The sequence below is a fragment of the Girardinichthys multiradiatus genome, chromosome 23, assembly GCF_021462225.1.
Source record: "Girardinichthys multiradiatus isolate DD_20200921_A chromosome 23, DD_fGirMul_XY1, whole genome shotgun sequence".
Lineage (NCBI taxonomy): Eukaryota > Metazoa > Chordata > Actinopteri > Cyprinodontiformes > Goodeidae > Girardinichthys > Girardinichthys multiradiatus.
In genome coordinates, this window is record NC_061815.1 from 5,306,049 (window position 1) to 5,318,839 (window position 12,791).

At 41.7% G+C, this 12,791-nt stretch overlaps 1 protein-coding gene across 1 annotated transcript; it reads right to left on the minus strand.

Annotated features, from left to right (window-relative positions):
* Window positions 1-5,974: 5,974 nt before the first annotated feature.
* On the minus strand, window positions 5,975-12,777 carry mgst2 (microsomal glutathione S-transferase 2). The gene is made up of 4 exons (XM_047353469.1): window positions 12,647-12,777; window positions 10,034-10,133; window positions 6,415-6,567; window positions 5,975-6,325 (listed from the first exon to the last, which is right to left on the minus strand). The coding sequence occupies exons 1-4, from the start codon at window positions 12,705-12,707 to the stop codon at window positions 6,217-6,219; spliced, it is 423 nt and encodes a 140-aa protein (XP_047209425.1). The 5' UTR covers window positions 12,708-12,777; the 3' UTR covers window positions 5,975-6,216.
* Between the last annotated feature and the right edge of the window lie 14 nt (window positions 12,778-12,791).

The following is a 12,791-nucleotide window of genomic DNA, read 5'->3' on the forward strand; positions in this document are numbered from 1 at the left end:
TAGTCTTTGGCAGGTTGAATTTCTTCAGCTGCCGCAGGAAGAACATCCTCTGCTGGGCTTTCTTGATGAGGGAGCTGATGTTTGGCTCCCACTTGAGATCCTGGGAGATGATGGTTCCCAGGAAGCGGAAAGATTCCACAGTGTCAATTGTGGAGTCACAGAGGGTGATGGGGGCAGGTGGGGCTGGGTTCTGCCTGAAGTCCACAACCATCTCTACTGTCTTTAGAGCGTTGAGCTCAAGGTTGTTCTGGCTGCACCAGTCCAACAGATGGTCCACCTCCCATCTGTACGCAGACTCGTCACCATCAGAGATGAGTCCGATCAGGGTGGTGTCATCCGCAAACTTCAGAAGCTTGACAGACTGGTGACTGGAGGTGCAGCTGTTGGTGTACAGGGAGAAGAGCAGAGGAGAGAGAACACAGCCTTGGGGGTGTGGAGATATATTATGTGTGTGCATTAATTATTATTATGTTCATAAACAGTGTGGGAAATAAAATGTATAACCTGTGTGAGTATAAGACATTGTGGCCTGCAGAAGTGTTGTTGCCCAAACTTGGCCTTGAGTGTGAAGTAGAGAAATAATGAAGAATGGTGGGAAAAGAATGTGGAAGGATTAACTAGCCAAGTACTTCCTTCTCATATCAGCAGACTCCCTTCTCCAGGTGCAGGACAATAGCTGTCCAAATATGGTAAGCCGGAAGAGTCTGTATGAAATCATATGTATGAAAAAAACTGTGGATAGGGCGCTGCCTATTTTCATGTGTGTTTCAATAAAAACAATGGCCCCAGTGAGAAGCTCTGAAGTCGTCTCGGTGTGTGGTCACATCACATTACAGAGAGCTTCTGTAATGTGGCCAGGTATTTGAATAACATACAGCTGTCTCCGTGTGATTTATTCTAATGTCTTGTGAATTCTTTCAGCTTACGGTGAATAAACGAACACGCAAGAAGACCCCTCGGGGGGGTGCTTCAACAGGGGGAACCGGTGCTGATGGTCAGGGAGTCAGAGACGTGCTTTCCCAGCCTCACGTGCTGCTTCCTGTCAGACAGGAAGTCAGTGATCCACCCGCAGGTGGAGTCGGGCACATTCAGTTGGGAGAGCTTCTCCTGTAGCAGAACTGGGACGATGGTGTTGAAGGCAGAGCTGAAATCTACAAACAGGATCCTGGCGTAGGTTCCTGTGGAGTCCAGGTGCCGGAGGATGAAGTGAAGGGCTAGGTTGACTGCATCATCTACAGACCTGTTGGCTCTGTAGGCAAACTGCAGGGGGTCCAGGAGGGGGTCGGTGATGTCTTTTAGGTGTGAGAGCACAAGGCGCTCAAAGGACTTCATCACCACAGAGGTCAGGGTAACGGGTCTGTGGTCCTTGGCTTCTTGGGGACAGGGACAATGGTGGAGGACTTGAAGCAGGCAGGCGCATGACATGTCTCCAATGAGGTGTTAAAAATGTCTGTGAAGACTGGAGACAGCTGATCAGCGCAGTGCTTCAGGCTGGCTGGTGAGACAGAATCCGGACCAGCAGCTTTCCGGGGGTTCTGTCTCCTGAAGAGTTTGTTGACGTCCCTCTCCTGGATGGAAAGAGCCGTCCCCGGCGTGGGTAGGGGGCTGGTGGGGGGGAACTTCAGGGTGGGGGTTGGAGGTGCCAAGGCCCCTCTTGAGGTTGGAGAGATGGGGGTGGTGGATTGTGGCTGCAGCTGTTGGGGGGCGTCGTGGGAGATGGTTGCAGGACTGTCCCTTTGTCTTTCAAAGCGGCAGTAGAACTCGTTCAGGTCGTTGGCGAGGCGTCGGTCGTTGATGGAGTGGGGGGCTTTCGGCTTGTAGTTGGTGATTTGCTTGAGCCCTTTCCAGACAGACACAGAGTCGTTGGCTGAGAACTGGATTTGGAGCTTCTCAGAGTACAGTCGTTTGGCCTCTTTCACTGCCTTGCCAAACTTGTACTTTGCCTCTCTGTATATGTCTTTGTCCCCACTCCTGAAGGCCTCTTCCTTATCCAGTCTTAACCTTCTGAGTTTAGCTGTGAACCAGGGTTTGTCGTTGTTGTAACTCACCCTGGTGCATGATGGTACACAGCTGTCCTCACAGAAGCTGATGTAGGAAGTCACAGCCTCTGTGTACTCGTCCAGACTGTTGGTAGTAGTCCTGAACACATCCCAGTCTGTACAGCCTAAACACGCCTGGAGATTCTCCACAGCCTCACTGCTCCACTTCCTTGTCGTCCTCACAACAGGTTTGCAGAGCTTAAGTTTCTGCCTGTATGCAGGAATCAGGTGGACCATGATGTGGTCGGATTGGCCCAGTGCAGCACGTGGGACGGCGTGATAAGCGTCTCTGATGGTGGTGTAACAGTGATCCAGAATGTTGTCCTCTCTGGTCGGACATTTTATAAACTGTCTGTATTTGGGGAGTTCGTGGGTCAGATTACCTTTGTTAAAGTCACCAACGACGATAACTAAGGAGTCCGGGTTGGTCCGCTCCACACTCAGTATCTGGTCGGCGAGCATGCGCTGTGCGACCTGCACGTTAGCTTGCGGCGGGATGTAAACACCGACCAGGATGAACGAAGCGAACTCACGGGGGGAATAGAAAGGCTTACAGTTTATGATGAAGGCTTCCAGGTCTGGAGAACAGTGCTGCTGAATCACTGTCACGTCGTTGCACCAACCACTGTTGAGGTAAAAACAGATTCCTCCACCTTTCGCTTTGCCGGAGAGTTCCGTGTCTCTGTCCGCTCTGTAGAGCTGGAATCCTGCCAGCTGCAGCGCAGAGTCCGGTATTAATCCACACAGCCACGTCTCCGTGAAGCACAAAACTGCCAATGAATAAAAGTCCCTGTTTTTCCCCAACAACAGTTGTAATTCCTCCATTTTGTTGGGAAGTGAGCGCACGTTAGAGAGAAATATTCCAGGTAACGGTGTTCGTAGTCCACGCTGGCGAAGACGTACCAGCACCCCAGCCCGTTTCCCTCTCTTCCGGCGTTTCACCGCGTGAACAAAGGTGAGCGCACCTTTGACCAGAATGTCCAAACATTCCAGAGCAGTAGGCAGAAAAGTTGGAAATAACTCCTTTGGTGTAGTAGCCCTGATGTTCATGAGTTCTTCTCTGGTGAGAGAGCTCCGGGTACCATCACAGAAGACCGTTTTAAAGCAAAAAACAAAACAAAACAATGCGCACCAACACGCCGAGGCGACCATCTTCGGCGCCATCTCAGTATTTTAATGTGAATGAGGCAAAAACTGCATGAACTGAGAATGATGAGGAGGGAGAAATAATCCGCTGGTTAAATGTTCATTTCTTCTGTTGTATTAGATTGTAGCTCCAAGTAAAAATAGTTGGGTTTTTTTGATAAATATAGCCATTTTGGCATTTCATCAGCTGAGGAAACTGGTCAAATAATTAAAGAACTTTAATATTAATAAGATTACATTAGGATTATTCTAGATTCTCATCTAAATATAACCAACTATTAAAGGATATCTAAAACAAAAATCTTCTTTTATTTGTTGAATTGAAATTTTTCAGTGTGTTATAAATTCTATTTTGGAAGAGGATTGTGATTATACTATGTCTGTTTTAGAAAAATTAAAGACTGATCAAAGAGCAGAGGAGAAAAATATAAAGACTGTTAGAAAATAAGAGTGAAAGAGCAAAGGGAAATTAGAAGAGTTAAAGAGAAAAGAGGAAAATAGACTGATAGAAAAAAGAGTAAAGCTAAGAGGAGGGAAAAAGGGGCATTAGAAGAGTTTAACAAAAAAAAGGGAGAAGACAAACATTACTGCTACTATTATTTTATACGTTTTATTACTCCTAGGAAATGCTTACAACACATTTAAATAAACGAAATAGTAACTGTACCATTTTTTTCAGTATATCTTGATAACATTTAATACTTTTAATCTCGCCCTGCGGTGGACTGGCGACATGTCCAGGGTGTACCCTGCCTCCCGGCCATAGACTGCTGGAGATAGGCACCAGCTCCCCGTGACCCACTATGGAAGAAGCGGGAGCAAATGACTGACTGACTGACTTTTAAACTCTGAGCTGTCCCCGCATTTAATTTCAGAAATTTGTTCACCTTAAGTTACAGATGTCATTGCTTTTGCATTTTTTGCATGTTCGAGATCATCAGACAAATTTAAACATAAAACAAAGATACCCTGAGTAAATACAAAAAGCAGTTTTCAAACAACAGTTTAGATTAGAGCTCAAAAGCCCATCCAAACCAATGTGGCGATATGAGACAAAGTAATCACCCCACCTGTTAAATGATGATTAATCACATTTTTTAGAGTTTAATTTCATCGGCCTAGCCAGGCCTGATTACTGCCTGACCCATAGAATTAGGAAATCACTTAAATAGACCTTGATAAACAACATGAAGGACACCAAAATATGCCAAAAGGGCAACAGATGCCCCAATCTAAAGACACTCAAAAACAGATGAGAAACACATTTATTGACATTTATCAGTTTGGAAAGAATTACTAAGCCACTTGTAAGGCTTTGGTGCCCCAGAAAACCACAGTAAGTAACCACACAATTATCTACAATGGTGACCCTTCCCAGGAAGGGTCAACAATAAATATTATGCAAACTAATATAATGCACACTTATTGTGCACAGCGTTTTTAGATGTACCAATTTATTTTTGTCAAATTTAATTAATATGGACCATTATGTTACCATTGTACCTACAGAAAGGAGAAATGACCATGAAAATATGAAAATCTATCAACTATTAGTGTGCTTCTCCAGTTTTACAATGTACAAAACAATGTACAAAATAATATATATCTGTGTGTATATATATATATATAAAAACACACTATGTAATGTCCTTAAAACAAGTCAAAATGAGGCTCAGTATTGTGTGTGGCCTCCACGTGCCTGTATGACCTCCCTACAACGCCTGGGCATGCTCCTGATGAGACGGTGGATGGTCTCCTGAGGGATCTCCTCCCAGACCTGGACGAAAGCATCCACCAACTCCTGGACAGTCTGTGGTGCAACGTGACATTGGTGGATTATGGCAACACAACACAACACAACTGATGGTCCCAATCCCATTTCAAAGGCTTGAAATCCCACTTATTAAACCTGACAGGGCACACCTGTGAAGTGAAAACCATTTCAGGTGACTACCTCTTGAAGCTCATCAACAGAATGTCAAGAGTGTGTGGAGCAGTAATCAAAGGAAAAAGTGGCTACTTTGAAGAACCTAGAATATAAGACATATTTTCAGTTGTTTCACACTTTTTTGTTCAGTATATAATTCCACATGTGTTAATTTATAGTTTTGATGCCTTCAGTGTGAAGCTACAATATTCATAGTCATGAAAATAAAGAAAACTCTTTGAATGAGAAGGTGTGTCCAAACGTTTATGATTTTTATTGTGTGACAAAATGCAGTTAAGCCTACAATTATTTATAACTACCAGATTTAGGGTATGGTGTTAAATCTTTTAATCTTACCAGCATGAGATGAATCTGAAAGAGAACCAGTGAAGGGAGATAAAAATTAGGGTAATGGAAGGGAGGCCTTCCAGCTACATAGATTTATAGCTCATCACCACAGATAAATAGTCAAAGTACCAGTGAAAATATGCAGTTCTAAGCAGGCTGAGATTGTTGTAATACCAATAAAAGATGTTTTTAAATAATTATTGAGAAGAGTATAAATTATGTTAATAAACTCTAATCCTTTTTTTTTTTTTTACAAAACGAATCCTCCTTTTACATTGTGTTATCTTTTGATTGATCATTGTCTTATGTCCTATCAGTAACAAAATTCTTGATTGAATGAAAATAATTTTCATTGTGGGGTTATGAATCATGAATGTATGAATGTTGTATGAATGATGTATTACTGCTAATAAATGAAATTCAAATGAGAAGATATAAATTGGAGGTGAAAAAACATGTATTGGTTTTGACAAAGTTGAATAAATGTTTGTGAGTTAGACTATTAAACAGCAAATCCATTTATTTCTTTATTATTTTCTTCAGATTGTCAAACAGGCACATTTGTAACCCAGCAGCATCAGAAACTGGTCAAAAAGCACATTTGGACAAATCCTGAAGCATGTTAGAACGACAGCTAATAAATGAAATGAATCTAAACAGCTTCAGCCTAAAGTATATTCACTTGGACAACATAAACTTAGCATGAAAGCAATATTTGAAATCCTTTTCATCTTCAGATAAAATGGATGTAAATCTTCAGATATGGATGTAAAGGTACTTGTCCAGTATTCCACCTACTATTCCAGTCAAAGCCAGAACAGACAGACTGAGAAGTGCAGCCAGGGTCAGATAAAAGCCAGTTAACCTGCAAAGCAGACAGGACTCACTTATCAGAATGCTGTCATGTCATCTGTACATGGTTTGCTTTTAGGACACAAATTTAGGGCAGATAACCTTTTCTTAGTGGACTGGATGTAGCCATTGAAGTAAATTTGCCTGGCCACCATGTAGACCAGCCCTGCTGCTGCAGCTACCTCCTCGTTGAAGAACATCCCACAGGTCCACAGGGTGACCAGGAACAGGGGGTAGAACTCCACACAGTTCTGACTGCAAACACACAAAGCTTTGCTCGTTACAACAGTTAGTTTGGGCTGAAAATCTGCTGTATCTAGCAAATGTATCCAAACCTGTTAAACTGTGCCACATTTAGTCAGGTTACAACTGCAACTTTTAAGATATTTCACAGGGATTTTAGTTGATAGACCTACATATTAATGAAAAATATGGTGATATGGAAAATGCTACATATAATGTGCTCCAGTCCTAAGTCTTTGCAGGTTTTCCTTCAAAATCGCCCTTTCTTTCTTCACTCTGACCTGCTGGATATCATTTTCTGGGCCAAATCCTGAAAGATGGTGACTAAGTCTTGTCTTTTTAGCACTTGGACTGGATCTCGGTTTGTCAGCCTTCTTTACTCATACTGGTGTTTGAGAACTGACTGCAGGGTTTCAGTGGAGCTCTGTAAAATTTCAAAAATTTTACATCAGTGTTTCTGGATTGTTGGAAGAAACTCCTCTTCATGGCAGTGTTCTCAAACAGAACTGTGACTGAGCCCACTCCCTTGGCTGGGAAGCAAACCCACACATGGTTTGTGTCAGGATGCTTCGCTGTAGGCACTAAATTAGACTCATGTTAACTGTCAGCTTATCTTTGACTGACAAATGATTTTCCAGATGTTTAAAGGCAGCTCTGGCTCTGTGGGAAAAGTAGACCTCTGACTATTGGGAGGTTATGAGCTTGTTTCCATTTGAACCCTAGTATGTGTCAATGGGTCCTTGGGCGAGACATTAAAACCCAAGCTATCTGCCAATACTGTTTGTCAATGTAGGGAGGTACAAGCATTTCAGACTACAGATGGGTAAATATGAATACAGTATGTTCAGTGCATGTACAACCCCAATTCCGATGAAGTTGGGTCATTATGTAAAAGTAAATAAAAACAGAATACAGTGATTTGCAAATCCTGTTAAACCTATATGAAACTGAATTCACTACAAAGACAAGATATTTAATGTTCAAATTGATACACTTTTTACACAAATATTCACTCATTTTAAATTTGATGCTTCCAACATCTCCCAACAAAGCTGGACAGGACTATGTCTACCACGTTTACCTTGCTTACATCACCTTTCCTTTTAACAACACTCAATAAGTGTTTAAGAACTGAGGAGTAATTGTTGAAGCTTCGTAGGTGGAATTCTTTTTCATTCTTGTTTGATGAATAACTTCAGTTGCTCAACAGTCCAGGGTCTCCGTTGTTGTATTTTGTGCTTTGTAATGCTTCACACATTTTTAATGGTAGACAGGTCTGGACTGCAGGCAGGCCAGTCTAGTACCAGCACTCTTTTACTACGAAACCACGCTGTTGGAACACATGCAGAATGTGGCTTCACATTGTCTTCCTGAAATAAATAGAGACGTCCCTGAAAAACACGTTGCTTGGATGGCAGCAGATGTTGCTCCAAAACCTGTATGTACCTTTCAGCATTAATGGTGCCTTCACAGATGTGCAGGTTACCCATGCCATGGGCACTGTCACACCTCCATCTCCATACCATCACAGATGCTGGCTTTTGAACCTTGCACTGATACAATCTACATAGTCCTTTTCCTCTCTGGCACAGAGGACACGACGTCAATGATTTCCAAAACCAATATGAAGTGTGGACTCATCAGACCACAGCACATATTTCCCCTTTGCATCAGTCCATCACAGATGAGTTTGGGTCCAGAGCAGCCAGCAGCGTTTCTGGGTGTTGTTGATATAAGGCTTTGCATGGAAGAGTTTTAACTTGCACTTATAGATGTAGAGATGAACTGTGTTAACTGACAATGGTTTTCTGAAGGGTTCCTGAGCCCACGAGGTAATATCTGTTACAGAATGATGTCACTTTTTATGTAGTGCTTCCTGAGGGGTCGAAGGTCACAGTTATTCAATGTTGGCTTTCGGCCATGCTACTTATGTGCAGAGATTTCTCCAGATTCTTTGAATCTTTTGATGATATTATGGGCTGCAGATGATGATATCTGGAAATTCTTACGATTATACGTTGAGAAACATTGTTAAACTCTTGGACTATTTGCTCACCCAGTTGTTCACCCATGGGGAGAGCTTGTCCCAAGAATGGGACAAGCTCTCCCCATTCTTGCTTGTCAATGACTGAGCCTTTCAGAGATGCACCTTTATACCCAATCATGACACTAACCTGTTTCCTGTTAACCTCTTCACCTGTGGGATGTTCCAAACAGGTGTTTGTTGAGCATTCTTCAACTCTCCCAGTCTTGTGTTGCCCCTATCCCAGCTTTGTTGGAACGTGTTGCAAGCATCAAATTCAAAATATTTGCAAAAAACAATAAAATCAGTTTTAACTATCGTGTCTTTGTTGTGTATTAAGTTGCATATTAGTTGAACAGGATTTGCAACTAATCATATTCTGGTTTATTTAAGTTTTACACAAGGTCCAAACTTCATTGGGGTTGTTCAATTAAAATGCCCCAAACAATCGGAAGATGGACTGATCAGTGAAAACAGCTTTGTACCAGTCTTCTGCTGTCCACCCTTGTACTGAAGAGTGTCCGTCTGTCATTGATGTTCTTCTTTAACAGAAGTGGCTTCTTTGCTGCCCTTTTTGACACAAAGCTGTTTTACAAAACTTTTCTCCTTCCAAGGCTAATGTTGTACAAGCTCTGCACTGGTAGCAACACTCTTGGATGTCCTCAGTTCTTTACTGCAGCTGAACCTCTTACCACAAAGTTCTCAATGGTCAAAAAAGGTTCTTTCAGCAGCAATCTTCTAAGTAGCAGATCATTTTGATGCATGCAGATGATGGCTGCACACTTTTCTCTGGAGGGTACCATTGCCAACACCTGAAGATAATAATTTCAGCATCTCTGTCTCTCTTTGATAACAGTTAGTCTGCTCACTAGGTTGATAGGGCGATTTCATCATATCTCCTTCACAGCTTCATCTGTGCTGATGATGTGACTCTACTGAAATGAAGTTAGTGGACTGTTTTGTACCAGGACAAAATTATCTAAGATGGCTCTAGTTATAAAATCAAGCTTTGAGCTTAATTGACAGCTTTACAGTGAGTGATTCTCCATCTGATCAGTTGGCATAATCATCTATAAACAGTGTGAGCGGAAACACAAGATACATGTCACACACTGCTAAAACACACACAGAAACATTGTGCTCATGGTCAAAAGAAAGTACACCCTTTACTAGTTCTAGTGCTGTATCTTGTAAATGATGTTTACCTGCCCCTGAAATTATTTAATGTACGTTGCCCACCTAAGTATTCTAGCGCATTATTTTTTATTAAACACAAACACAGCCAAAATAGAAAGGTTTCTGAAAAATTAGGTACACCCCAAAATCCTTAACAAATTCAAAAAAGAGTAACTGAATTTAAACATGGTGCACTTTCTTTTCAAAGTCGCTGTATTTGTCGCAGATCTGTTCCCTATTTTTTCAAAGCCGCTTTAAAAGTGCATGTAGATGACTTACTGTGCACGAAACGTCCGTTCAAACTCTGGAGGGCCAGAGACGGCAGGAGGGAGGATTTTGTGAGCCATTCTAGACCATCCAACTCTGCGCGCCAGGTACCCTAAGCGAACACAATGACTGAATGAAACAAACCTTTTTTGATAATTCAAACAAAGACAAACCTTCACTGGCATTTAGAGCACTTTATTTTTGCATATTTTCTGAAACTGTAGATTCAAATGTTACAACCCTGAAAGACAGGTCACAATAAAACTGACGGATTATAAGGAGCCCCACGTCCCCACTTATCAGCTGGCTAAAACAATGTCTACAGGAAAGCACGGTAGTGGCATCATGTATGCATTTTTCATCCAAGTAAACATTGCTTGCAGAGAGTAAGAAGTAAATGCATGGGTGAAAATACCATCAGTCAAAACAATCAGCTAATTAAAGCTGCAAGCAACATTGGACAGCCCTCGCGGTTTAGCACCGCTAGACCTGTGTCGCGACCATGGAGGTCTTGCATCGGCGACTCCACGCTACCAGCGATCCTGCCGCCCGATTCCTCACATCGCCACTCAGCAGTACTGTGAGCAAGCCTTCCTAATACTGAGTTCTGCTCCAACAAAAACCTTCAAAATTTGGTCGAAATCTGACCTTCCTGATGGAAGCTGTGGTCACTTAATGTTTGGTGGCAAAGGTTTAATGAAGGCTTCCTGTAGTGCTTTGGAAATATCATTTGAAATTATTATGTTATTAGACAGTAAGTAGGAAGTTTGACACTTCTACAGTCTGTCATTGAGGACCATTCAACACAGAAACCAGTGACTTTGTTCTCAGTGGGCATGGCTAAAGTGATGTCATCAATTGACCATAGCAACACGTAGAACAGTCCTCCACGGTAAAGCACACAAAATTTGGTGCACATCCGATGATAAGTCAGGGAGATATAGTCATATGAAATATTCTAGGAGGTGCAGTTGAGTCAAATTCAAATGAAGATCAAGATCATGTCTGATTTAGAGACAAATGTATGGAAAAAGCGAGATATCAAAATTTGCCACGCTGCCACACCCACACGCTTTAATACAGCAAAAAGTTTTTTATAAATTTTGATCCCCAATGCTGAGTCATTACATAAAAAGTATACATAAAAAGCTGTAGGAGTTCACTCAGATACAATGTGTGTAAGCAAGAGAAAATGGCGGCTTTGATTCAAAATGGCCGACTTCCTCTAGGGTTTGGACAATGGCTCCAAGAGACTGTTTTGTAGTTCCTGAGAAGTTACATATGTGTGGCAAATTTTATAATCAAAGCATGGCCTGGGGCTGATTTTTTTTGTTCTAAGGGGAGCTCTAGAGAAATTAGGCTACACCCACTAAATATTTCACTAAGTATATTTTGGGGTCCGGTCTAAGATCCATCCTATTGTATTTGTTGTGGATCAGATGATATATGTGGAAAATAGGGCCAACTCTCCATGTTAGAAACAAAGTGAAACCAACTTGTTATCTGTCTTCTGACACAAATTCGAATGGATAAGGTAAAGGGGTCAGAGAGGGACCTTTCCCAGTGAAAAAAGTTACTTCATGTTCTCAGGGGGCGTGGCTTTCATTATGCCATCGTTTGACCACGTAGTATTGTTGGATCGTTTTGATAACTTTTAATCTCCCATGCCTTAAGGTCATATTGACTAAATATAAAGCCAATAGCTCAAAATCCCCAGGAGTTTGTTCAAGTTTAACATGTTTGAAATGTCAAATTGTCCACAATGGCCTTTTGACCCAAAATGGCCGACTTCCTGTAGGCTTTAGGACATACCTCCAAAATACTTCTTTTCATGATTTGGAGGGATCTACCTGTGTACCAAATTTCAAATCTCTACAATATAACAGTTAGACTATCTCACTTTAGGGGGCGCTATAGAGCCGTTTGGCCACACCCATTTTCAATTCTATTAAAATACTACAGGGGGCAATTTTCAGTAATTTTGGTCGGTTTTTGAATATATGAAGGCCTCCAAAAAGCCTATTCACAGCTCTTTCACTGCTCTGGCCTAATTATAGAGTCAATAAATAATGTTTATTGAATTAATCCCCCTTTCATAAGGAAGAGGTGGATTGTAAAATAAATCTAGATTTCCTTTGGTTCCATCAGAGACTGGGTTCCAGACTATATGAGATTTAGCAGATACACTATGCGCAGACGGTGGCTGGTCGTGGAATTGCTTAAATAGAAAGCAACATGAGTAAAACAATTAATCAGTTTCTCTGAAAGAATCAGAATCAGAATCAGAAAAGCTTTATTGCCAAGTACGTTTTTGGACATACAAGGAATTTGTTTTGGCGTAGTCGGTGCAATACAATACAAATGAAACTGTATAAACAGTCCAGTCCAGAGCTGTTTAATAAAATATACCTGCAGCAATGTTTAAAAACTGAACTGGGTTTCATAAACTTTCTAAGAAGAATATGTAAAACAACAAGATTTAAATTGTGAATCCCAGGCTTGATGACTGGAACCACAGGGCTAGGGTTAATCACCTCACAGTAATAAGCGACTGTTACAAAACTAGTGTTAGTGATTGGTAACTAACGAGCGTTCACTAACCGAGGAGTATCAAACGTAACTCACCCATCTGAAAGGCAGATAGAAGGGTCACCGCAGCCAGTAGAACTGGGGAATCTGGCGCCATTGCAGTGAACTTTACATGAGTTCCAGGAGGCTTTAGTAGTGAAAAGCCTTTTGAAGCCAGTGTGCAGAAAGGTCTGTACAAAAA

What these genes read in the sequence shown, in the direction of transcription:
- mgst2 (XM_047353469.1), bottom strand. Translation starts at nt 12,707, where the DNA reads ATGGCGCCAGATTCCCCAGTTCTACTGGCTGCGGTGACCCTTCTATCT. An exon ending in TCTATCTGCCTTTCAGATGG is followed by an intron (nt 10,134 to 12,646) that starts GTGAGTTACGTT and finishes GTGTTCGCTTAG; the next exon opens with GGTACCTGGCGCGCAGAGTT. An exon ending in ATCCAGTCCACTAAGAAAAG is followed by an intron (nt 6,326 to 6,414) that starts GTTATCTGCCCT and finishes TCTGCTTTGCAG; the next exon opens with GTTAACTGGCTTTTATCTGA.